Below are 25,258 nucleotides of genomic sequence, written 5' to 3'. Positions count from 1 at the left end.
TTATTACGTGTAAAGCTAATTTTGCCAAGCACAGGTGCTTTGCAGCACTGCGCCCCATGTGAACTCAGCTGCTCAGGTGCCAAGGGCTGTGCCTCAAGTCCCACTTAAGAAGTGCCCTCAGATACATCCTGTTTCCCAGCCAGGATGAAGCAACTCAGTGATGGCCGTCCAGCTCAAAGGGCAGAAATCCACGCCAGAGGAGTCCCTGATGCAACCTGCACCAGGAGTGAAGAGTGGTAGGAACAGGAAAAAATGTCTATTTACACCTAAAAGCAGGCTGGACATGACAGGGAAGTGTAGAACACACAGCTTCTGGAGGAGGGGAAGCCTCACCCACTGGTGCCAGGGCACTCACTGGTGCCTCTGCAGAGGAAGGATTCCAGTCCCCAGGGCTCTTAATCAGGCATTTAATATAATTGATCTTATTACACTAAGCATATTACTGTTAAGCCTTCAGCTGTTAATGTTCAGTTGCTGTTGGAAGGGTCAGTCCCAGCCACAGATCAGCCTAAAAGCAACACATCTGAAGCAGCAAGATGATACTTCTGAGAGTAATAATTACTTTGTTCAGGGAGTCTCTGAATCAGCACAGCAACAACTCCTAAAAGCAGTAACCAGTCATTGTGAGAGACCTCTGGGACATATCCCCCAAGGGCATCTGTCTGTAGAAGTACCTTCCTCACACTGCCAACTGCCCACCCTGGGCTCTCCTGCTCCTTAAGCCCCGGCTCTGAATAGCTTGGACAGGTCTGTTCTCCCATGTCAGAGATCATCCCACACTGAACATGCTAGCATCAGGTTCTCAGGGCTTTCCAACCCCTATGCATTGCACAGGCTCTGCAATTCTCCATCCTCCAAAACACACACAAGCCTCATTGGCCTCCAGCCCAGCTCTTACATCCTCCAGGGAAGCCAGAGCCCACCTTCATCTCCCAAGGCAGAGAAAGGTTCCTGCAGGCACCACTCAGATCCCAGAAGAAAGCTTAACAAAACAAGCTTCCCTCCAGCCCAAATCCCAGGACTGCTGCTGAACAGACCAGCAAAGATTGATACCCAAAACCAGCACCTCCTCTTTAAGATTCCAAATCCAAACCTTCCAGCTTCTAAGTACCCTCTAAATCCACCATGAGTAGCCAACAGCAAGCACCTGAAGGCCAATCCTTAGGAGCTGTAGTTTGTTGGGGCTTTTTCATGTCTAAATGAAAGCTTTAACCACCCACCTGGTGAGGAGTTCATCAGCCAAGGGTTTTTTTGTGGGTATTTGGGCAGCCATGGTGAGTAAGGGGTCATCCTGAGTCTCTCCACCCAGCATCATGTGGAACCAGGCAGAAACCATGCTGGGTTGCATTCACACCATCTACTTTTCTTTGTGTCACAAGGTTTTTTTCAAGAGGTTTTAATATTGGTCAGGTTCTTACATACTATTTTTTTAAAAGGGACCTTATCTTGAATACCTTTTTTTGACATTATCAACTGTGATTCCACAAATTAGAGAGACTCAGAATATCTAATGTAGAAATCACCAATGATCTCAAAAAATATGTATTTGAGAGTGTCTTCCCATTTCTTCATTTTCCTCAGCCTTTCCAGGGCAAAATTATAACCTTGAAGTTGAGAGATGGAATAGAATTTAAGATAAAAAGAGTCAAACATTAGCTTTCACATACCAGGAATGAGGACCCAGGGCTCTAAAAGGATCCTTGAATATTTGGAACCAGAACAGTATTACAAGAGCCATCTGTGCTAAAATTATTCATCTCATTGTTTATACACATGAGGTGGAAATCTATATTTGCAAAGTATTGCATGTGATTTAAGCACCGAAGAGAAAAATTCAGCCCTGAAAATTTGGTCTATCAAAAGTAAATAACTGAAAACTGGGTGTTTGCTGATTCATTCAGTTTGTGACCAACTCTGTCATTGTCACTTACTTGGTTTCCTCCTCTGTCACACATCTCTGTTTCACAATGGACAGAGAAGACTGCATGCAAGAGTCCTTGGAAGCTGTAATCAGTTATCAGCACACTCAGATCTGTGACTGAAGGTTGTGGAAAATTCAAAGACTTCAAGCAAGAGTTCAGTGTAAAACACAGCTTGACCTGCTGGTAGGAAGGAGAAGAGCAGGTAAAGTGAGATCTGTGTCACAGGGGAAAAAAAAACCAGATTGGATTTCACAACACTGCCCACAGGATGCCTCTGTCAGACCAGTCCTAAGGAACACACTGGGAAGTCCTCATTGCTACCAAGTCTATCCCAAACCCTGCTGGTGGAAACCAGGGGCAAGGAATGGCAAACCCCATAGCAAATGATTCCCAAAAAAGTCCTCCCAATGCTGTCCAGCTCAGTGAAAAAATGCACATTCGGTGGGAGAAAGGCATGACAGCATTGGACTGCTCCTGGACTGAGGCAGCAAGGGAGGTTGTGGCTCCTGAGCCTGCTGCCCTTCCCCAGGAACTCCCTCCAGCCCCACTGTGTCGGCAGAGGAGGCTGTGCATGGACTGCCCGCCATGGGAGCTCTCCTGGCCAGCCTTTCCCAGGCCATCTGGGCCAGCAACATTAACAAAAGCAGTTTAAGGCCATGAAGTATGAGTCATGCATCCTGTGACAGCCTTTGCATACAGGGACTAAACACTAGGGTACACCATCTCCCAGTGTTTCCATGTACCAGTAGCCTCCAAACCAGTACCACTAGTTCAGCACAGTGCACATTGTGCCCTGCAACTTGCACTGGTTCTTTAATGCAGGTTCCTGTCTCTTAGAAGCAGAGCCCAGCCATGCAGTAATCCCACTGATAGCTTGTTTCCTACAGCCTCAGTCATGCTGGGGAAAACCAGTGCTGGAACAGGAAACCTGATGTTGGATAGCCCAGGGGCTTTGCAGCCTGGGTTTGAGGCACAGCTCTGGTTTGAGGTGCTCTCTGAATCATCCACAGCTTGTTAATATGACCTGCTCTGAGCAGCCTGCAGAGCACAAAGATATTCTGTTGGAAAGTCCTTGACTACTCAAAACAAACAAGGAAATAAAATGGGATGAAATATAACAGCTCCAATAAAGGCAGCATTCTGCTGTATTATACCATTTGGAAAGGCTAAACTAAATCCAGTAGTGAGAAAAATCTTGATTTCAATCCTGATTTAGCATTTTCAAGGCTAACATGGGATTACACTACACAAACAGTCTGCTACCAAATTAGTTGACTTCTCGATAAGCAGTTGGATCACTATTGCCATATTTTGCTCTGCACTTTTTGCTCTGCACTGCAGTAGATGTTTGAGTGACTCTCTGTGAGCAGAAAGAAAGCAAAATATCTCCTATTTCTGCATTTTTAGGGCCCAAACTGCTGTTCTTTCCCCTTCTGTACCCAGGCACAGAGATCTAGACAAGGACAGTTCACCACCATTGGTAAAGACCATCTCCAGACAGGGAAGACATGACCTTCACTTTCCAGTTTCCTCCTCTGCTTTCTTTTTTTTTTTTTTCTCCTCACCATTCCTTTCTCCAGAAAGTCCCCCCAGCAACAAGACCAAATTAATACTTGTGAGGAGTGTCTCACCAGACTGCAAATGCCTCTGCTCTTTATCCTAAAATAATTCTCATGTGAGTGACTAGAATTGCAAATTGTTTTACCTTAGCCAAATGTGGGACTTTAAATTATTAGGACTTTTAAAAGAGGCCAGAGGGTGCCCAGAAATGCCATTTCCACCTGGAGTAAAGCATGACCTCTGCAGGGCATAGCTGTGTCCTCTGTCACTCCTGGGGGTGGCTGTCCTGCCTGGAGCAGGGGGCACAGAGTCAAAGCTCTGGATGAGTCCATTTCAATGCAGGTGGCTTTCTTTGATCCCAGGAAGAGCTGCATTTGTATCAGATAATGGCTCAGGGTGACATTTGAAGCTGGCAGGTCCATGAGGCAGCAGCTCACCCTGGGTGATTTTCGTGTTGCCAAAGGATGGAAAGGCAGTGCTGGGCACGGTGATATCGTCCCACCACCTGTGGATGGTTCAGGGTGGCTCTTGTCTGGCAGATTGAATTTGTCATCACTTGGAAATATCTTCTTGATAGACATTTCACTGTACTTGGTCTTAAACACACCTGTGCAAATGTGTTTCCATCAGTGGGGTCACTGATGTCCCTCCTGTAGTGCCACTAGGTTGAACACTTTAATTTAGTCACTCAACAGCGAAAAGATGCTACAAAGTGACCTTTTGGGAAGGTGGAAATGCTGATCTCTGATCTGAAGGGAGCCCTGCCAATATACCCATGTATCCCAAACCAGTAGCTCAGCTAGTCCAGACCCCAGAGAGACTTTTGGCTTCAGAGAAGGAACCATGTGACAAAGCCCAGAACACAAATCACCCAATAAACTGTCAGCAGCCAGATCTAACCCGACATTTGCATTGAGCATCTCAGCAGTACAGTGTGACAAAATCTCCACTCCAAAATTACTGAATCTGGAGGAAGCTTAAATCCAGAAACAAAACACTTATACTTGAATCAGCCAGTATTTAGAATGTCTAATTCTAAATACTGGCTGATTCAGTATGTCATGGGTGGGAGTTTATGTGTTTGCATCCCATGCACACACATTTGTATGCACTCATTAACTACTGCAATTTCTAAAAAAGAGTTAAAATCTAAGATCACAAGAAGTAAGGATTGCTCATATTAGTTACATTTTTCATAGGCAAAGTCGCAACTGAGGCTGGCACCACGATTTGCTTTTGCTCAGCTCTTTTCCCACGGACAGCATTTTGGGTCAAAAACAAACTGGTTTAGTGAAGCTGCAGAGAGCCAGCCCATGCCAGGGGCAAATTCCAGGCCTGGCCTAAACGAGTGTAATTCACATTCAAATCAGCTGAAGTTATGCTAGCCTGCTCCAGGACTGACCCAGCTCCTGCAGCTTTCCTCCTCAGATTGTTCCCAGCCTGTCACTGTGATGAGCACACGCTCCCAGGATTTTGGCACAGGAGTGAGGCGGGGACGGCTCAGGACATGCTGATCAATCACAGAGCCTTACATTGGACAGATCTGAAATCAGACACCAATTTACCAACTTCCAGGCATGTGACAATCGGGAGCATTTGGGGATACATATTTATGTTTCCAGAAGAGAAAACACAGGGACCTATTAATAGATGAATCTAAAAGCATCCCTGGGACCGTGTGAGGTGTCATCATCTGGCAGCACTTCACTGTACCCACTGCTGGGAATGTAATCATGTGGGTTGTCATCGTGCACCCACCCGTAGCAGCAGCACAGGCTCAGCCCCACTCTGGGGCCAGCTCAGTCTCCACCAAAGAGGCAGCAATGTTTTAAGTCCCCTCCAAAGCACTTAGAGAGGGAGTCACTGCTGGAGCCCAGGCACAGATAGGACAGGGATATATTTTCTTCTTACCACTTCAGCTGTTTCCACCTTAGGAAACTTCTTTCCACCTCCAGCTGTTCTTCCCTTAGGAGACAGGATCCCATTTCCTCTCTCCCCAGGCAGATTGGGGAAAGCCTGGAGTCATCCTCTGGTTTCATGACAAAGGTACACTTGGGAACAGGAGGGCACCTGTGAAGGATGCTCCTCAGCTGGGGGCAATGCTGAAGGACGATGCAGAACTTAACCTTGCTCTTATTTTCTTGGAGTAGGACCTGGCTAGGGCTGGGAAATGGCTGGGCAAGCCTCAACCTGATGCCCAGACCTTGTCAGCACGTGACCCTGCAGACTGGGAAGCACTTCTCCTCCCCTGCATCCAGGCCCAGGGGATCAGGTTTGGCTGCACTGTGCATCAATATTCAGCATGAGAAACAGAAACACAATGTGTGTGTCCATTTGTTTTCATGTCTGTTCCTCTGTTTCTCCTGCCATGTGTTTCCCTTGGAACTGCAGGCACATTAGACTGTTTTCCAGCTCTGAGATAGCTCTTATTTGTATAAAGCAAGGCAGTACAAGGAGATACTGTCCTTTCCCAATAACCTCTTTCACATCTGTGCTGTTGCCCTGTAGAGGTGGAGGTGATGGCAGAAAGCAGGCTGAGTACCCACTGCTAAAAAGTGACAGCAGGAGAGGAAGGTGGCCTGACCAGCTGATTCCTGGTTAAATCCTCAGTTCCTGGGTATGGCAGGGCGCTGACCTCCTAGGGGGAAAATATTCTTATTACTTAAAGCCAAAAACATTAAATAAATGAGCAATTTTACCTCTTTTCTAACCTGTAATTTTTCTGGGAAAAATTTTTCAAATATATTAAAACAGAGGTATGTCACATCTAATCTGTTCCTGTCCTTTAGTGCAGTCATCTGGCACCCCCTTCAATTTCTAGAAGGTCATTCTACTATAAGGCTGTTTCAAATAGCTTAAAATTAGTTATGGATTTATAAACAATTACATATTTATGTAAGATGAGGGATTTTCCTTAATACACATTTACCAATACACTCAGAATATGAACTAGCTATGGTTTGGGATTTTGTTCATTTTTATGGTGTTTCTCCCCATTTATTTTATGGGCTCTGGGGAGTGGAGGCTAAAATTGAGACCTTGTAAGAGGTTATAAAAGAAAAGAATGGACCTATTTTTCATGGCAGTTTGAATAGCCAGGTTGAAGAAAAGGAAAAAAAACCCAAACAAACCAACAATGCCTTTTATTCACATCTTAGGCAATTGCTTTTTCCCAGTGCTGGACTCAGATGTGGGGACCTGTATTTTTTCTCATGGGCTTTTTTCCACTGCAGCTCACCAATGCAACCCAGTGCTCACCAAGGCGAGAGCATCTCCTCTATCTGCAACCCGAGGAGGGAGGGGCTGTCATGTATTTTTTCTCATGGGCTTTTTTCCACTGCAGCTCACCAATGCAACCCAGTGCTCACCAAGGTGAGAGCATCTCTATCTGCAGCCCGAGGAGGGAGGGGCTGTTGTTGTCCCCTCCTTAGGGACTAGACCAGGCAAAGGAGAGGCTGCAAACAGCCAGGGCCCCAAACAGGAAGCCCCAAGAGCCCAGTCAAGGGCTCTCGGGGCTTCCTGCTTGTGCCTCTCTCTGTGTGTTTAAAGCATCACTCCTACCAACATCTGTCAAAGCTGCAGGCACCTGGCACTTCTGTAAATCAGATTTTCAGGCCTTCAGCAGGCATTCAGAGAACAAGAAAACACATTTATGGGTCACCTGCAGCCAAACATCATGGAGGTCCAGACACAGATTTGCACAAACCAGTTCCTTGTGACGGACAGTCTGAGTACCCAGCAAGCCAAAAGCTCAAACTCCTTCTGTGTTGTTGATTGCATATCTCACAGGCACCACTTCCAACCCCTGTTTTTACAGAAAATGTCTTGAAAGGAGAGGAAACAGCTGGTGAATAATTCATTGTGTACCCTCCCAGTTGTATTGCAGCCTCTCCTCAACAGGCAGGGTTATCTGTACCACCACGAGCCATTCCCCAACGCTTCTGGAAACAAAGGCTCCCTTTCTGCAGCTGTTTATCCAAAGGACACGGAGAGAACTGCAGGAGGAGTTGGGGAAACAGCAGGAGAATGAGATTCCACCCAGTGTAATCCCTTCTCAGGGAGCAGAGGTATCTCTGGACAAGGAGGGCCTGGGACTCACTGTCACATTCCAGGTTTATATGCCAGCTCTGTTCCCCTCACCACTAAGTCTTTTCCCAACTTATAATGAGCCATTGTCCCATATCAGAGACTGCTTCTGGCCTTGGTAACAAACCAGAAGTTGTGAAGGTTGAAGAATTATGAAAATTAAAGAAACAAGCAATAGGACAAGAGAAAACAGCTTCAAGTTGTGCCAGGAAGTTTAGATTGGATATGAGGAAAAATTTCTTCACTGAAATGGTGATCAAGCTGCCCAGGGAAGGTACTGCACAGAACAGGCTGCCCAGGGAAGTGGTGGAGTCACTGTCCCTGGAGGTATTTAAAATATGTGCAGAGTGGCACATGGGATGTTTAGTGCTGGGTTAACAGACTCGAACTGGGTGGCACAGAGCAGCCCTGGGGAAGGGGGCAAAAAGTGCACTGGCTCCAGGGAATGCTTCTTAGGGAAAGTGGCCATTCCCTAGGACAGGGCTGCCAACCAGGATAACCACACTGCTCGTCTTGTGCTGAGGACCTCAGTCATCATCTCACTTCCAGCTCATCCTGAACTGGTGAAAAGTTGCTATTTCACCTCGCAGCCCATAACTCACACATCTATTAGTCACTGACAACCGATTATATTTTTTGCCATCACATGCAATGATGTAGATGTTGCCAGAGCCCAGCTTGGGGACTATTTCTCCATTATGTCCTTTAGATGTAATTTTAAAAAAATACTCTAATCAGCTAGCTGCCCCAATTGGCCTGCAGCATGGAGTGAGATCAGGGAGAGGTTTGCAAGTCATTTTTTCAGAGTTGCAGTAAACTCGTCTCCAGGCCCCCACCACCGGCCAACACTGCCCTTTGTGAGCTGCACAGATGCAGTGGGAGGGAGAATGTTGGTTGAAATCCTGACAGACTTTATGCTAATTCACCAAAGAGCATTTTAGACCATACACGGACACTTAATCGAGTGGGAAAGACAGCAGCGAACACGACATTTAATTATGGGAAAGAAAAACGAAGTCTTTTACCCTGCATTTGGCGTTCTCCCAACACACAGAGTTAATTGTCAGGAGGGTATATTAGAAGGCAATGAAGGAGAAGATTGAAAACCCTGATTATACTGAGGTCCTGAAAATGCTGAATTTATTGAATTTCACATGAGAAAACACAGTCTGTGCTACACTGAGGGCTGTGGCTAAGAGCTCAGGGGGTCTGTGTGTGCATGCAAGAGGGGAACAAAGCACCCCAACTGCTTTATGAGCCTCTGCCAACTGCTGGCCAAGGCCCACTGCATCCATAAAATGGGGCAGGTCAATATATACTCATGTGGATGGTCTTGGTGTCAGTGATGCACAAGGCCAGCACGTTTTTCAGGAGTTCCATTTTCCTTTAGAAAAGGATCTAACCAGGTAAAGTTAGAAAGTGTATTTCATCTGTGACCTCTGTGTAGTACATTTAGTTGCATTTGCTTAAATTTGGCTAGAGCTTGAAGCAACGGCAAGCCCAAAAGCTTTGGCAAGCACTGTCACAGATGCCCATGAGATAACAAGAGTGGTGGGGCTGGACCATGGGAAGATCCATCAGTCCCGGGTGCACCCAGAAGAGGGGGTGTTACCAGAACAGAGAATCAACCAAAATTCTCCCCAAAAAAACCCCACTGCCTCCAACAGTTTGATTCTTAGCCCTGTCCTTGCACTGTGGTGTTGTCTCTCAGCACATTTCACTATGAATTTTTCAGTTGTCCCCTGAACCACATAAAGTTTTAGCCCATTTTTTCTTCATGCCTCATCATGGGTGAGGAGCAAAATTTTGACCCGTGGATGTAGTCATTATATCATGACCTGTGGCCCAACATATCTCCCTGGGAAACTCCCCAGACTGGGTCTCACAAAGGAAAAATAGTGCCAATAATTGCCAATTCCGTCATGGCGTTAACAATCCCATCTGCTTTTGCTGAAGTCAGTAGAATTTTCTCTGGATTTTAGCAGCACAAGATGCTTTTTTTTTTTTTTTTTTTTTTTTTTTTACAGGAAAAGTCCTCGTGGATAAATGAGCTCCAGCTGATGGGGCACCTGCAGTAGCTGTCACTGTGCTGCAGGGGGGAACCTTTGGCTGCTGATGCACTCGCGGCTGCCGCAAGTTGGAGCAGGCACCGCGAGTCAGCTTTGGCCGAAATGCCCGCAGGAAGAGCCCTGCTGATTTGTATCGGGTCCCGACTGCATTACAGCTTCTGGGGCTTTTCCTAGCTTTAAACAGTTTAGGGAAAAGAGTCCTAAAAATTAAAATTATTTGTAAAAAGAAAGAATCTGACATTTGGGGTAAGATAGCCAAAATTGTTCCTTCAGATGACAAGATTTTTGTGCCTGACCAATGTCACTGGAAATACCCAAACGGAAAAGTTGTATTTGCCTCATAGGCACAGAGTCAGGCTCACTGCAGAGGGGGAAGTCCAGCAGAAAATATAAAATTCTGGCTCTTCATGAAGTGCAGCAAACCCCAAATGAAGTGCAGAGGAAACCCCAAAGGCTTATGTAACAGTGGCACAGCGCTCTCACGGCAGCCCGGTGTGTGTCCCAGTCCAGGGAGCGCTTGGCACTCGCTGTGCTCCGCACTGACTCCCGGCAGCCCCGACGGGAGCGGAGCTCCGGGCTGAGCCAGCCCCGGGCGGCCGTGGGTGGCCACACGTCCCTCAGGGCCGGCCTGAGGACACACACAGCTCCCGGGAGAGGAGCTGAGGCAGGGCAGTGCCACACCCAGCATCGATTTGTTGATGGAGATCTCAGGGGAAACTGCTGAGCCGAGAAAAACAAACTGACAGCAGCTCCATCCTCAGCAGCCAAAGGCACTTGGGTTTGGTTTCGATTTATCAGGTGCCTGACCGAGCTTGTGCTAAGCTTGAGCACAAGCCGGCCGTGTTTAGCAGGCTGGTGGCGGGCAGGAAGGAGCACTGTGCCTGTGCCAGCCCAAAGCCTGTGCACAGAGCAGGAACAGTGGGATCTGGAGCTCTGGCTCAGCCCTGCAGGCTGGCAGCATCCACCCCTCATGATACAGCTTTTAGGTAAATAATTACATTTGGATTTTTTTTTTTTTAATAAGACAAGAATAAGTCTCTCAACTAAAATGCCCACTATGTTGTTTAAAATTGATTTAAACATTTCCCACTGGTTTTTTGCTTATTTATCCCTCTCTCTGGGATTTTTTTGGAAAAAGTTTTCCACTTTAGACAAACATTTTCCTATAAGGACCTCTGTGAGGAAGGGGCTGGCTGATCATTTGCAAGAGTGTTGATCCCTGGGGCCACTTCCAGCACTGCTGGGTAATGCTCCATGAGACTTGGCAATGATTCACCTCCAAGCTGTGCATGCCCTCAGTCACACTGGATTTTCAAGAACCACGTCAGTGTGGAACCACACAGCAGGCGCACGATGCCCTGGCCGGGTCAGTGGGAGGAAAGTGTGAGCACACACCTATGGGCAGGTCACAAGTGGGAATGAAGGTTAGAGAAGTGCAGAAGCCAGGAAGCAGTTAAACATGGGTGAGCAGATTCCTCTTTTTTCAAGGATTGAGGGGGATTGTTTGACTTTAGTTTGCAGCAACAACCACGCCTCAGATCTCTATTGCACTGCCAATGCAAGCGTCCTCAGAAGAACCCAGAAAACCTCTGCATATAAGGAAGAAGGAGATGTCTCAAGACAGATTAAAACAAATCTCAGGACAAAGCCACCTCAACTACAACACTTTAAATGAAAGTCAACTTGATGACTGGCCTGCCCCAGTAGCACATTTTCCTGTTGCCTGTATGTTTCAGTTCAGCGGTGGCTGAGCTGCTGTGCAGTAAAACTCACTGGTGAATGAGCTATTTTAAAAGCAACAGAACTTTGTCCTCTTGGTGGCTCAGTTTCTCTGGTGTCTCCAAAATGTTTGTTTATAAGTGGGAAATGACTAACTGGGCAGAAACGAAGGCAGTTGAGGTTCCAGCTTTGGGAAGTTGCCCATGGTGTCAGGCAGATGGAGCTGGGGAAGCCCCGTGAGAGCAGGGGCTGAAGGCAGCAGAGTAAATGCAGCTCTTGAGTCACTGCAGGTGACCAAGGAGTTGAGCTTCTGACATCTGTTTCAGCCTCCTGGAGCCCTGAGAGAAAACCTGAACGTCACATCCCGCTGCTCTGACCTTGCCTCACCTCTCCCCCCACCACCATCCTCACACTTCTGCTAAAAAATCTGCCCTCAAACACACTTGAGTCTCTCAGAGCACAAACCAAGCATCAGAGAACCAGTCCCTTCTTCCCCAGACAAGAAAACGCTGGAAGTGGCAGTGCCAAGGAGGCTCCCCTTGCCTTTACATCTCCACGTGTTGTCAACTCTGAAGCCTAATGATTGTGCTAACACAGCAGCTACCTTTGGCTTGCTTCCAGGGACCATTGCAGCGGCTGCCAACTGCAGTGGGCTTGTGCCACCATCCCATACTCCTTCCACAAAGCCCCAGCCCCTCAGAGGGAGCATCCAGCTTACTGCAAATGTTTGCCATGACACAGCCACTGCTGCATGCCACAGACTGAAAGGTCACCTCTGACACAGGACAAACCACAACCCTCACAACACAACATTGTCTCACTCACCAAGAACAGCCCAGACACTGGGAACAACAGATCAACACCCTCTGGAAGACCATGGATGCCAGCAGTAACTTAAGCATAGCTGCTTTTATTCTATACAAGCAAGCAGAGACCTTGAACTTTCATCAGGCACTTATCACCAAGACAACCAAGAAAGGTGCTTGAACCCTGGCCAATATGTTTTTCTTTCTGCTTCACAGAATACATGAATTGCAAGAGCAGGCTGTCTCCAGGAGCATTTGTGCCTCAGAGACAGCAGCCAGGTTTCCAGGGTAAACTCAAATGAACTTTTATTTTCTTGTGGGCTTAACCAAAACACAAGTCTAAGGGATCTCAAATGCTGACATCATTTAAAAAACCCAACCCCACAGCATTACCTCTCCCAAGCACAGACCTTACTCCAAGGCTTACCTCCCTTTATCACACTGGGATATTATCCCAGACCCACTTTCTTCAGTGGTTTAAGCTGAAACACCTGGCTGTAAACCAGGACACAGGCACTTCCTATTCGGCCATCTCCAGTTTGGGGGCAGGAGAGCGAGGCTAGAGGCTGACAGCAACAAAACAGAGATGTGAAGAGGTGAGTCTGAGTAATTCTGTCTGTCTGTCTGCTACAAAGCTTCTCAGCATGACTGTAATTCCCACTGGCACTGTTGGGTGCTTCAGCAGGTGATGCTGTACTCAGCTCTGAGTGAGCTGCTGAACAGCAGCACTCCCAAGAGCCACAGAACAGCCCCTCTTGGTGACAGACCGTGTTGGCAAGTGTGGGGTACACAGATGGGATGGGTGACCAGGATGGGCTCTATCCACAGCTCTGCAAAAAAGTCTGAGGGAGCCCAAGAACTTTGTCCAAGTTTGCTTCACATCTTTCTGCAGTAAAAAAACCTGCATGTGCTCCAAACTCTCTGTTCACCTCAACAGTGGCTGCTCCACTGCAGGCAGCCCTGCAATGGTGAGCCCAGTCAGCCTGTCCTGGTCCCAGTATCCAAGCAGGGCTATAGGAGAGGTCCAGGGAGCAGAGCCAAAGGGGAGGAGACCACTGGGGCCCCTGCAGGTGGTGGCAGGGAGCAAGCTGACCTTTGTGCAGTGCTTAGCAGCTGAGTTCAGTTGTTTCTCAGCTTCCCTATTTACTCATTTTTGTCATATATCCCATCTCTCAATTGCTTTACACCATCTTTTTAGACCTTTATTTATTTCTGTTTTCTGCAGTGGAGGCATCATAAAACTCTTGCAACACCTTGGAAACATCAGTCCTCTCATTTCCCTAAACTGCATGTGGAGGAGTAGAGGAATATCCTGGCAAAGGAAGCTTGGACCCTAATGCCCCAGCCACTTAATAAGCCATGAGTAAACATACTAATGGACAAATCTGATCAGGCAGTTACAACAATTTCTATGCAAAAGCAGTGCTTCCAAATGGAGAGTGCATGAAATTATGCTAGTGCTAAATCCATCGGGTAAAAGGCATTGCTACCCTGATTTTAAGCACCTTTATATTCACAAAATTATCTATCACCTCTACATAGGGGATAGCTACTGACTTAGAAAAAGTAAATTGAAAGACCCTACTATGAACTCGCTATGGTTTAACCTCCTGATTGTACTTGGATTTGAAAATTTAATTAGAAAGTAATTACAGAGAAACCGGAAATATTGCAGAGGCCTCATCCAGGCCCGGGAGGTTTTCTTGGCAGCAGAACAGCTGCATGCAGCACTGGAAGATTTCTGACCACTTTTTTACAAAGCAAAAGACAGACTCTTTCTGAACAACACTCTGCAGCAGAAAGGCTTTTGAGTGATAATCCAATCTTTTCTCAAAGAACAGGACGGGTTTCCCGTTGGGTTGCTGGCGGCAGAGCTGCGGAGGCTGCAGCCGCCGGTGGAGTTAACTGCTGCACCGCAGCCGCTTCCCTCTGAAGGAAGCTCACGACAGAGCTGCCCTCTTTCTTCATCCCTGTTTGTTATTTCAACAGACCCAGCAGCAGCCAAGAGCAGAAAGAATGAACAAATGGGAATAAAAATAAGTCTTTTAAGACACACAAAGCATTAGCCAGTTCTTTTTTAATCTTTCTGCTTGGCCATATATCTATTGTGTTTTAGAGCTGAAATAGCAGAGGGGTTTCTTACAGCAAAGCCAGATCAAATGCAACTTTTGGGTGAGCATTATACTGTATGTACCAGCCTCTAAACAAAAGTGAGGGGAGTGCTTTGCTTTATCTTAGACAGGAGCTTGTCCTGCAATGAGCTACAAGGTCAGAACAGTTCCATGCTGAACAGCAGGGTCTCAACAGCCACACATGTCACCAAAATTAAATATACACTAATCACAGGTGAACTCAAACCATTTAGGCCCAATGGTTGGATAGGTAATTTCTGAGTCACAGAGCCCTACTCACATGCCAGCTACAAATGCCTTGGGGGAAAAAAAAAAAGGATGGTTAGGGTAATGTTCCCCATGGCAACCTAAGCATCTACACAGTGAAGTGCTGCAAAAAGAGGATATCTCTGCTTTGCTCCAAGGAGGCTCCATTCCTCCAAACCTCATAGAGAAGAGGATCAACACAGCCCTGACAAGTACAGCCTGCTCCAGAAACAGGAGCTTGTGAACATACCGCTAACACTATGTACCTACACATCCCTCAGCTTTATGCAAAGCCATTTCGGCATTCTCAGGAGCATTGCTTGGAATTAGGGTGCTGCTGCATCAGCAGTCCTGGGCCCTACAGCAGTCCTGGGAACCACAGGTTTCATTCAGGCCAATTATAGCACATTATAAACAGAGGATCCTGCTTGTTTTGAAAGTGGCACATAGCGAGCGAGAGGTTCTGCTTCCACAAATAGCCTGGGAGCTGGTGAGGACAGGCTCACATCCACCAGCCTGAAAAGAGCTGGGGTTAAAATGACACCAACAAGGAACAAGGAGGTGTCCCCAGCCTGGCCAGAAACTGGAATGAATAAGTCTGAGTACCGATCCCCAATGGAGCCAGGCTCTGCTTTAGCAAAACCTTTATCATACTTATCTACAGGAAAACTGAGCTTTCATCCTGAACCTTCCTTGAACATTTTAAGTAGCAAAATTTAATAATCACAGGTATACTTTTATAGACAAGCAGATGATTTTGTAAGGGTTTTAAGGCATGTTCATGATATACAATACAAAAGGCAGGCAATTCATTGCTTCTTAGGAAGCCAGGGCAACAAATTCACATGGAATTCAATCAGGCATTTGCTCAGAGCAATTCCCACTGGGGAAGCCATCCTATTCTCTAATTATAAAACATTGCATCATTATTCTAACTTTTGAATATTATTGATTTTTTTTTTTAGGTGGGGAGAGAAATGCCAAGTGTGATGTCAGCAGGCAGCAGTACCTGGCACAACTGCTCTTTCCCAAAGCACAGCACTGAATGCCAACTGAAGCATTGTGGATATTGCACAATAAGAGACAAGCTATGCTGAGCATATCTGGGGCAATGGACACAAGGGTATGACCCCTTGTGCCCTTGGGGGTTGCTCTGCCAAGGCCAGGTTGCTATATCACTACGATAAGGGTAATCCTGTTAGGCAAACACATCAAACAAATAGTCATTCCTGATTGCAGGCCTTGTCTAGGCAGATCTAAGCCTGGGTTAAAAATGTGCTGAGTGTGCAATCCTCTGGCACAGCACACCAGGGGCTGAGAGAGGGATACGTGGGGGCTTCTGTGCCTCAGGACCCCCTACAGGCACTCGCTGAGGCTCGGGCTAATTCCTGGAAGTATCTAAAAATTGCAACAGAATAAGTTCCCTCTCTTTCCCCTTCACTTCTTGTGTAGAAGAGGACAGATGACTCTTATGTCAGCCTGTTTTGCTTCTATATTTATGTCCTGCCTCAGGCTCACAATGTTCAGCTCAGATGCAATCCAGTCTGGTCATATTAATACATCTGGGAAAATATTTTTAACAACCAACATCAAGCTGAAGGCCAAAATCGTCCACAGGCACCAGGAGCTCTCTGACCCCTCTTGACCGCTTGCTTACAAAACAGAAAGGCTCCCCAAAAGGTGCTCTGTACACTTTTAAGGGCCAAGCACATTTTTCAGCTTCCCTCTGTAATATGCTGGATGAAATTTAATCTCTGATGTAGCTCTGGGAATTTCCCTAAATTTCCAAAAGGATGAATGTGGCTCTTTTATTACAGGTGCCAAAATTAAGGCTTAATGAGATGTAGGCTGTGAACCCAGCCAAGGTGAAGAGGACACTGATGACAGCCTGTGAGCATCCCTGAGGGCCTGCAAAACACCTGCAGCAGAAGGAGCTCACCACCTTTCTACCCAGTTCACTCTGCCAGCCCACTTTATCAAGGAATCAGAATAATAAAAAAAAATAAGTTTCAAAGCCTTAAAAATTGGGTAATCTCACTGGTGGGCAACATCAAAAAATCCGTGACACCAGCTGAGACATTTATTCAGCCTCTCACCAGTTGATGTCTGACAGCAGTCACCCTTATATACTTCCTACAGAGCCACGGGAGAGATTTCCTTTCCAAAACAAAATGTATTAGAGCTTCACTTGGGCTCTCAAGAATCAAAAATGGGTAAGGTTGGAAGGGACCACTGGAGGTCATCTAGTCCAACCTCCCTGCTCAAGCAGAGTCCCTGGGAGCACATTAATCTGGATTGTGTCCAGCAGCTTTTTAATATCTTCAGGGGAGGAGACTCCTCAAGGTCTCTGGGCAACCTACTCCACCAAGAACCATTTTGTATGCAGATTTTTGGAATTTGCTCAGCAACATGCAGGAAACAAGAATAACAAGAGAAGATTTGCTCACTTTGTTGTTTCCAAAGCAGATTTTTCTTTCATGCCATGGATCAGGATGGAGCTGACCCTTATAACACAGCAGAGAAAGCAGAGCAGCCAAGGTTATGGGTAGCTCTAGCTCAGTGTGAAATGGTGATTCACACAAAGTCAAGCAAGCAGAGACCGACTGTAATACAAATGAAGATAGAGGAGGAAGAAGATGTGGATGCAAGACAGTGCAATGGTGATTCATGAGAACAGGGCATAGTTCAAAGCCATGACTCCTCCCCTGGAGAGGGCAACGTTGTCTGATGACTCCAGCAAGGGACTCAGGAGCATTGCCCCAACCCAGATCATTGCTGACTCTCTAATCAGCTGTCTTCTTTATCAAATGAAAATATTTTTGCACTTTCCAGGAGAAACTTCTGTATCTTTTCCAAACTGATTTGACATTCTGAAATGAAAGGACAGCTACTTGTGAAAATGCTCCCCTAAAAAATGGAGATGGGCAAAGAGACACACAAAAGGCAGGTACATGACCCAGGTGTCACAGACCCAGGAGGATATAGGAGAGAGATGCCCTCATCTCTACATCTGATGTGCAACAACCACGCATGGTGAACAGCCCTCACTCACCACCATGCAGGAAGATGTGCACTCCTCCTTATCAGGCAGCCCCAGGCAGCTTCCCTTGCTGCCTTCCCATCCCTGGTGCTGCAGGCAGCCAAGGGCCCTGAGATGACAGAAAAAAAGGACAAGCTCATCGGGGAACCAGCAGCAGAAGAAATGAAACTGAAAGGTTTCTGAGAAAATGTTTGTGTGAGGCTTCCACGAGGTGTCAGCAACAGCTATTATTCATCAGAGCTGAACAGAGTGCCTGGGGCTGCCGTACACCTCCTCACATGGCATGTCCTCACCAAAGGAGAACAAATCCTGTCTAGTGACTGCCAGCAGCTCTGCCACCGTGTCTCTGCACAGGATGACCAGTCTCTGTCCTGTGTCTAACACAGTAGAGCAGAGGGTTCCCCACGCCAAGCCCAGACCCCCAAGGACCAGAACAATGTACTTGCATATTATCCCTGATCTAAAAAACACACCAGTGAAACAGGATGGTCGAAGCAGCGTTACTGCACCCCGTGTGCAGGTGGGATGCTGGTGGCAGAGAGATTAAACTGAAGATCAGTGATGTACCTGTGGTGAGAGGGGGACATACACTGTGTCTATGCCAGCCCAGCGCCCCTTTCACAAAAGCCCTGACTCTCCTCATTCCTCACTTCACTCTGAAGATGTGCAGTTTTAGCTAAACAGGACATTAGACATTTCTCTCTGACTTGTTGATGAAGATCCCAGAGGCTAAAAGTGAAGTGGCAGCTGTGCTGCTCCAGCCCACCAGGGATCTGGAGCTGTTGTTCAAACTTTGCTGACCTTTGGTCCTGAGCCTGTCTTTTTCCAGAGGAGACTGGTAAGTGTTCAGAGTTAAACCCATGCATGAATTCTTTGCAAGGACTGGAGTAAACCCTGTATCCTTTATCTCTATTCAAGAATGAGGGATGTACTCTTTGCCCGTCTTCAATCTCATGCTCAAACCCAGCACTAGACTATGTTCAGTGTACTCCCTGATAGTGCCTATTTTTATTTTGCTTTTAATTAAAGTCAGGTTCATTATGTCAAAATTATCCTGCCCTCAATTTAATGAAAGCCTTAGGAAGCAAATGACGTCTGCCACAAGAAATGGCAGAGCTTTTCCCTTCGCCCAATTACGTAGTTGGGGTTTCTGTAGTATTAAGAAGGTTTTAGTTGGTCACTGGCTGGAGAAACCAAAGGATCAAGATCCCAGAGGAGGGTGAAGATGAAAATAGCTCTGAGAGAATACGTCACGTTACTTGGATGTGGCTGCACAAATAGAGTAATCTCTGTCATGTGCCAAGGAACCTGTGATAAGCCCTCTCATAGTCAGATTGGTAATAAGATCAGCTACTTAATTCAAAGTGATTAAAACCAGGCTGGACTGCAAACAAGCAAATCATGGGTCTGTGCAAAAAAAATATATATATCAGAAAAGTTTCTGGGCTGTCTTGTTACATCACTAGAGCTGAGCACCGCACCCTACAAACAATTTTGGGGTCAAATGCAATCCAGTGCAGCCCACAGACAGGCTGCCTTTCCTACAGGCAGGCTCCCACTTCAAATGTATGTGACAAATACAATATGCAAAGGGTTACCCACCAGCTGCGAGGCTGAAAGGACTTGGCACGCTCTGGCCTATTTTTAAGCCACTGCTGGGGCCAAAGCACACTATGGTTGTAACCATTCCCACCACCTCTGTAGGAGAGCTTGGCCTGTGAATAATGGTTCCACTCCTACACCAAAGACACTAATTTCCTATAAAAAAGCCAGTTTGGCTTTGCAACTGTGCTAATGCCTTGCCTTTGGGCCCTGACTTGGCTTGCTCAGGCATATGTGCAGGATGAGTAGAAGTGGCTGGGCAACCTGACATCACCACACTGGACATTCCAAATTGAAGGCAATGTCCTAGCACAGCTAGAAGAGGATTTGGGATTCTCATCAGGGTATTCCCCAGAGCAGGAGGCACACAGAGATGTGGTGGGTACCACTGCCATCAGCAATGGGCAGCAAGGCACGGGCAGACAGAAAGGAAGAGCTGTTGAAGCAGCTATTTTTAAACCATTTCTTTGGGTCCTGCACTTTGGTACAAATTATCCCATGGCTGCAGTGATAGGACGTGACTGACAGGTCAGTGCCCTGGTGGTAGCAGGGAGTGGTGAGGCGGCTGCCTTTAATGGGTTTTCACCTGGAATCGGAAACAAGCAGTGAAAGAGGATTTTCTGTGCCATGGCTGACATCCAAGATGCCAGGAGCCGTGGTGGATCTGCAGGGATCCTCGGATGACGAATTGTGCTGACAAACGCTGGACGTAATTCTCTCCGGCAAAGCAGATCAGTGGATGTTATCCTTCTTCTATTCTCTTCCCTCAGATGTGGTCAGCAAGAGTGTGACGGTCAGTGTGACAGTATCCTGCCCAGCTCCCCCACCTGCCTGCATCCCCTCACACGGATCCCCAGGGTTTGCTGTAAGCATTGCTTGGCAGGGAAGTTACAAAGCAAAGGAAGCACAGTTTAGGCATTGTTTCCCTGGCTGAATGGTGGTTCAGAAGAGGCACAACAAAGGGGATGGCTGTTCCTCGCCAGCTTCTTACTCATCGTGGTCATCAGGACAGTTGGTAGCGTGATGTGGTCTCTCTTCCTGCTTCCCCGAGTAGCTTCTCAGAGAGGGCTGCAGGGAAGCAAAGCATTTCAGCCCCTGTCTGGTGATCCCCCTCAGTGTGCACAAGTGTCTCTATTCCAGCAGCAAACAGCAGCAGTGGGACAACTCCAAGGACAGAGAAATCAGAGCTGTGGTCTGTGAACCCATCAGTAACTGGCATTGCCCACCTGCAGATGCCAGAGAGTCTGATCTTCCTGATTGAGAGGACAATGGCTGCAAGAGGGGGAGACACTAGGGCCAAACACGCAGAGGAAGACGGAAATGGTCTCAGGGGGTCAAGGATGGAGCAGATCCCAGTATTTGTTATCAGTAAGGAGGCCTTATGAGAGAGCAGATCCCAGTAATGCCAGCACTTGCTTTCCCAGTGTGTGACATGCATTTTAGGGCCAAGGGACTGCAGGTGCCCAAGGGGAGCCCCTGGTGCAGGGCTGTGGGTAGCGCTGGGCTCACCCCACGCCATGACCATCTCCTTGCTCTTCTGTAGCCTAAACCTGACAGGTGCCTGTCAGAGGGAATGGCTGCAGGCAAATGTCACTCTCTGGAGACATCCCAGAGACACAAGTTTAGCAACAAGCACATGTGCACACACGTGCGCTGACCGAAGCGCAGTGCCAAGCCGCAGCCCGAGCCACCCACAGGGGCCAAGAACTGGCACAGGCCAGGCTGGGCCCTGCCAGGGCGGGCACAGGGGTGTGACAGCGCCTGCCCCGGCACACGTGTACCCGGGCACTGCACGTCTGCAGCCTCCCACGCCCCGGAGGCCGGGTGTCCCACAGCCGCTGGGCACAGGCCCGCTGTGGCCCAGACACCGTGTGCCCTTGACCCATGTGTCCAGGCTCTGCTGTGCCCCGGACCGCCCAGACTCACGGCCCCATGCCCCCGGGATTCTGCGCCCTCTGCTCTCTGCATCCCTCAGCCCCAGGGCCCCACACCCCGGGACACCATGTACCTGGACTCCATACCTTTGGGACGTCAGACCCCCGCACTGCTGGGACCCCCTATCCCTGGGACTTCATACCCCCGGGACCCCACACCCCCATACTTCAGGAACCCATGTCCCTGTGACCTCCTGCTCCTGCAAGCCCCGATCCCTATGCCCCCGGGGCCCCGATGGCCCCGGCCCCCGCCCCGCGGCATTCCCGCCCCGCCCCCGCGGGACTCCGAGCCCTCAGCCAAGTTTCTTGGAACTTTGCCTTCCGTGACGCACGCGCCGGCGCCGGGCCCCATCCTCCCGGCGCAGCCAATGGGCGGCCGGGGCGCCGGGGCGGCGGCCAATCGGCGTTGGCCGGACAGTTCCCCGGTCCTGACCGACCTTCACCGCCCGGGCGGGGGGGCGATAAAAGGGCCCGGCGGCGGCGCGCGGCGCTCCCGCCTCCCGCCCCTCCACTGCGGCGGACACGGCACGGGCGGCACCGCGGGACCGGCGGGGAGGTGAGCGCCGGCAGCGGGGGGAGGGAGACAGGCCGTTCCCGTGTACCGGGCCCCGTTCGTCAGGGGTATGGGCGTCCTGTGCACTGCCGGGAGGCCGCTCCCCTGTAGCGGCTCTCCGTGCACGGGAATGAGGGTGTCCAGTGCACCGCGGGGAGGCCGTTTCCCCGTACCGGGTGCCCGTGCGCCAGGGACATGGGCGTCCTGTGAGCTGAGGGGAGGCCGTTTCCTTGTACCGGGGACACGGGTGTCCCGTGCAGCGGGAGCAGGGACGGACAGAGGGAGGGATGGCGATTGCGGGGTACGGGTGTCTCCTGCACCGGGATGTCGCGCCGGCTCGCCGTCCCCCGCGCCGGCGGGGAGGCCAAGCCCGCGAGCCCCGGAGGCAGCCCGGGGAGCCCCGGCCGCCCGGCACTGACCGCCCGTCCGCTCCCGCAGGTCCGGGCCGATGGTGGGAGGCAGCCCCCGGCGGAGCCCGGCCGCTCGCCATGCCCTGGAGCGTCCGCTGGGTCGGCGGCTGCGGCGCCCAGTCCCAGAAGCAGTGCAAGAAATCCTCCTTCGCCTTCTACCAGGCGGTGAGGGACCTGCTGCCCGTCTGGTTCCTGGAGGACATGCGGACCATGGAGGTCTTCCACTGGGAGGACGGGGGCAAGGTGAGCGTGTACTCGCCCTCGGAGGCGCTGCTCTACGCGCTGGTGCACGACCACCAGCCCTACGCCCGGCACCTGCTCACTAAGTTCCCGCAGAGCGCCCTGGCTGTGCCCAGCCAAAGCTTCAGCTGCTGCCAGTCGGCCCCGCACCTGGCCATGGCCGTGCGCTACAACCGCGTCCGGGTGCTCTTCCGAATCCTCAAGGCCATCCAAGCCTTGCCCCCGAGTGACAGAGCCGCCCACCTGGACCGCCAGGGCTGCAGCCGCGTGGAGGGCGGCAAGACGGCCCTGCACATGGCCTGCGAGCTGGTGCGGCCCGAGTGCCTGCTGCTGCTGCTGGGGCACGGCGCGGCGCCCTGCCTGCGGGACAGCGCGGGGAACACCCCCCTCGACACCCTGCTGCAGCAGATCTCCCACACGCCGGCAGCTAACATGCGTGCCAAGCTCCTCTGCCTCGACTGCCTCTTCTTCTTCGTGCCTCAGGACCTCAAGTTTGCAATGAAACAGCAGCTTTTGGACAGCCGGCAGCAGTGGCAGGACCTCCTGGGAGAGAGCAGGTTCCAGTGCCTGGTGGGCTTAGCTCCCCCATCGCTGTTTGTCGGAGCCATGCGTGTCTTGATCAGGACCATTTCACCTGAGCACTTCCCAGAGGCTCTGGATAATCTGCCTCTGCCTCATTTTCTAAAGCCTTTGGACTTGAAACTGGAAAGCTAGAGGGCTGGTATGGGAGCCTCCTGCTCACCTGACAGAAACAGACTTGTGCTAAAAATGTATCATTATACAAAGCTGCTAATGCAGTGGCCAAGTATCTGTTTTACTGAGAACAGTATTTTTTAAAAGAATTGTATCCGGCACTTTACAATATATTTTATTTAAAGATCCTTGTGGTGAGGTGAGGGCCATGCTGCATTTTATAAAGATGTTCTATGGCATGTACAAATGAGGGTATGGGGAAGAACATATTTGTAAATACATCTAAATAAACCAGTGGCAGATGTGATCAAAATACAAAACAAGCAACTGAAAACCCTGGAGTGGCATGTGCCTTGGAAAAGGGTGTGTAGGGTGGGGGAGTATCTTTTTGTTAGGATTTCCCTGTTACATAAGCCTCGCCGTCCTGGAACAGGATGACTCCTTTTTTACAGCTCTCCTAATACATCTTGGCAGAGATGTGGGTTTTTTTTAAAGGCACAGATGAAAACTTCCTCGTCTTGTACACAAGACCAAAGAGAAGCCAGATACTGTTACAACTTCCCTAAACAAGGCTGCCAAGGATGTGCATCTGAACAAAATGTATTTTAAAATATGCATAAATAACAGTTGGCTTCCTTGTAAAGTTGTCTGTGTTCTCCTTGGAGGGCCAAGGTATTTGTTGTCAGGCAGAGAGATGGAGCACATGTGTTGCTGTGGCCAAAAATGTACCTGCCCTGGCCAGGCTGGACCCTGCAGCCCCTCTGTGTGATTGCTGCAGGGTGAGGAGGTAGCACAGAGCAGGAGAGCCAGCCTGCTGTTCCCAGGGGGATGTAAGGAGGTGTGACAATGGTCCAGGATCCTAGACCATGGCTTTTTCAGTGGATTCTGGCCACTCCACTGCCACTCCCCATCAGTGTGTGATGGCTCAGGTTCAGCTGAGAGCAGCATGACAGTCTCATTGTTCACTCTGGGTGCCAGAGGAGTAGCTTAGGTATCCAAACTGTCCCCAACTATCCCATCTGAGATGCTCCAAGGTAGAAACAACATCCTCACAGCTGCTCCAGATCAAAAAGCCCTTTGGAGGTAATGTCCTGCTTCCAACACTTCTGTTTTGACTGAGCAAAGGGTACAGCTTCAGTTCCTTACTCTGCAGCCTTTACTCTTCAGCATTCTGGGCAGTCCCTGTGTAACTGGCACTGCCCCTGTGTGCTCTGCAGGGAGCTGTGCTGGCTCCATCAGCCCTGCAGTGATAGTGATCTCCTGGGACACAGCACTGGAGCCTTGGCTCTGTTCTTGGAAGTTGTCATTGAAACTGTAGGGTTTTGTTTCAAGGCTTAAATTCATAGCCAGGGAGCTGTTTGCCACTTGAACTATTTCAGGACTGCTGTTCACTCAAGGGTCATCAAGGAATTGATGTGCTTAGGAGAGAACAGCTATGTTCAAGGCACAAATTTCTTTATTCATTAATTAATTTTGGTTAAGAAACGAAAAAGCCACAGAATTAGGAACTATAAGCTGTTCATGTTTCAGCAGAACAAAGTGGTATTTAATCTAAAATAATCTCTGTACTGCATGCACAATAAAAGATAAGCCATGCTTCTGAAATTTGAGAAGAAACAGAAAGAAGATTGCTATTCTTAGCCTGATAGCACTGAAAATGTTTCCTAGAAGAGAAAATGTTCCTTTTTCCTAAGAAACGAAGCTGATACATGCTCAAACCTATTACCATGGGAAATTCAAATTCCTTGCTGGAAAACATGGAAAATTCTAACTGTTCTCTTCAGCTTCCTTGTTGGTTATAAACATTCAGAAATCCAGAGAACTAAACCTAATCTTCCAAACCTAGCCACTTCAAAATATTATCTGTGTTGCTACGCTCTTCATTAGAGTACAAATTCCCCATTGCTTCTGTAACAATGGTGTGGAAACATCTTTCCAGGCAGACAAGTAGTAAAGGAGTCAGGTCTAACTTGCACATGGCAAAGTTTCCAAGGTGAGGTGGGGAAGAGACAGAGCAGGGGGTGGGACAGAATGTTTATCAGCTCTGCTGACAAACACATAACGAGATTCAGCAGTAGGGGGGAGTTGGTTGGTTGGTTGAACTGGAAAATGCTCCTGCTCCCAAGCTGTGAGAGTAATTACACCCTGGAACAGCACAACAGGCTGGGCAGGATATCCTACACCTTCAAACGAGCCCTTAACAGAACACCAATGCAAAGGCTGTCCTGTGACTCCCTGGAGCCCTC

At 48.8% G+C, this 25,258-nt stretch overlaps 1 protein-coding gene and 1 long non-coding RNA gene across 2 annotated transcripts; both read left to right on the top strand.

Annotated features, from left to right (window-relative positions):
* Nucleotides 1–5,306: 5,306 nt before the first annotated feature.
* On the top strand, nucleotides 5,307–9,854 carry LOC121358286. The gene is made up of 3 exons (XR_005955852.1): nucleotides 5,307–5,528; nucleotides 5,633–5,754; nucleotides 9,596–9,854. It is a non-coding gene; the product is annotated as an uncharacterized LOC121358286 (long non-coding RNA).
* Nucleotides 9,855–21,533: 11,679 nt separating this feature from the next.
* Nucleotides 21,534–23,655, top strand: ANKRD9 (ankyrin repeat domain 9). The gene is made up of 2 exons (XM_041476352.1): nucleotides 21,534–21,672; nucleotides 22,108–23,655. The coding sequence occupies exon 2, from the start codon at nucleotides 22,158–22,160 to the stop codon at nucleotides 23,031–23,033; it is 876 nt and encodes a 291-aa protein (XP_041332286.1). The 5' UTR covers nucleotides 21,534–21,672; nucleotides 22,108–22,157; the 3' UTR covers nucleotides 23,034–23,655.
* Nucleotides 23,656–25,258: the final 1,603 nt, after the last annotated feature.

The sequence above is a fragment of the Pyrgilauda ruficollis genome, unplaced genomic scaffold (assembly GCF_017590135.1).
Source record: "Pyrgilauda ruficollis isolate IOZ18807 unplaced genomic scaffold, ASM1759013v1 scaffold38, whole genome shotgun sequence".
NCBI classification, from domain to species: domain Eukaryota; kingdom Metazoa; phylum Chordata; class Aves; order Passeriformes; family Passeridae; genus Pyrgilauda; species Pyrgilauda ruficollis.
Note: the sequence above shows the minus strand (reverse complement) of the source record. Positions and strands in the feature narration are given on the sequence as shown.

What these genes read in the sequence shown, in the direction of transcription:
- ANKRD9 (XM_041476352.1), top strand. Translation starts at nt 22,158, where the DNA reads ATGCCCTGGAGCGTCCGCTGGGTCGGCGGCTGCGGCGCCCAGTCCCAG.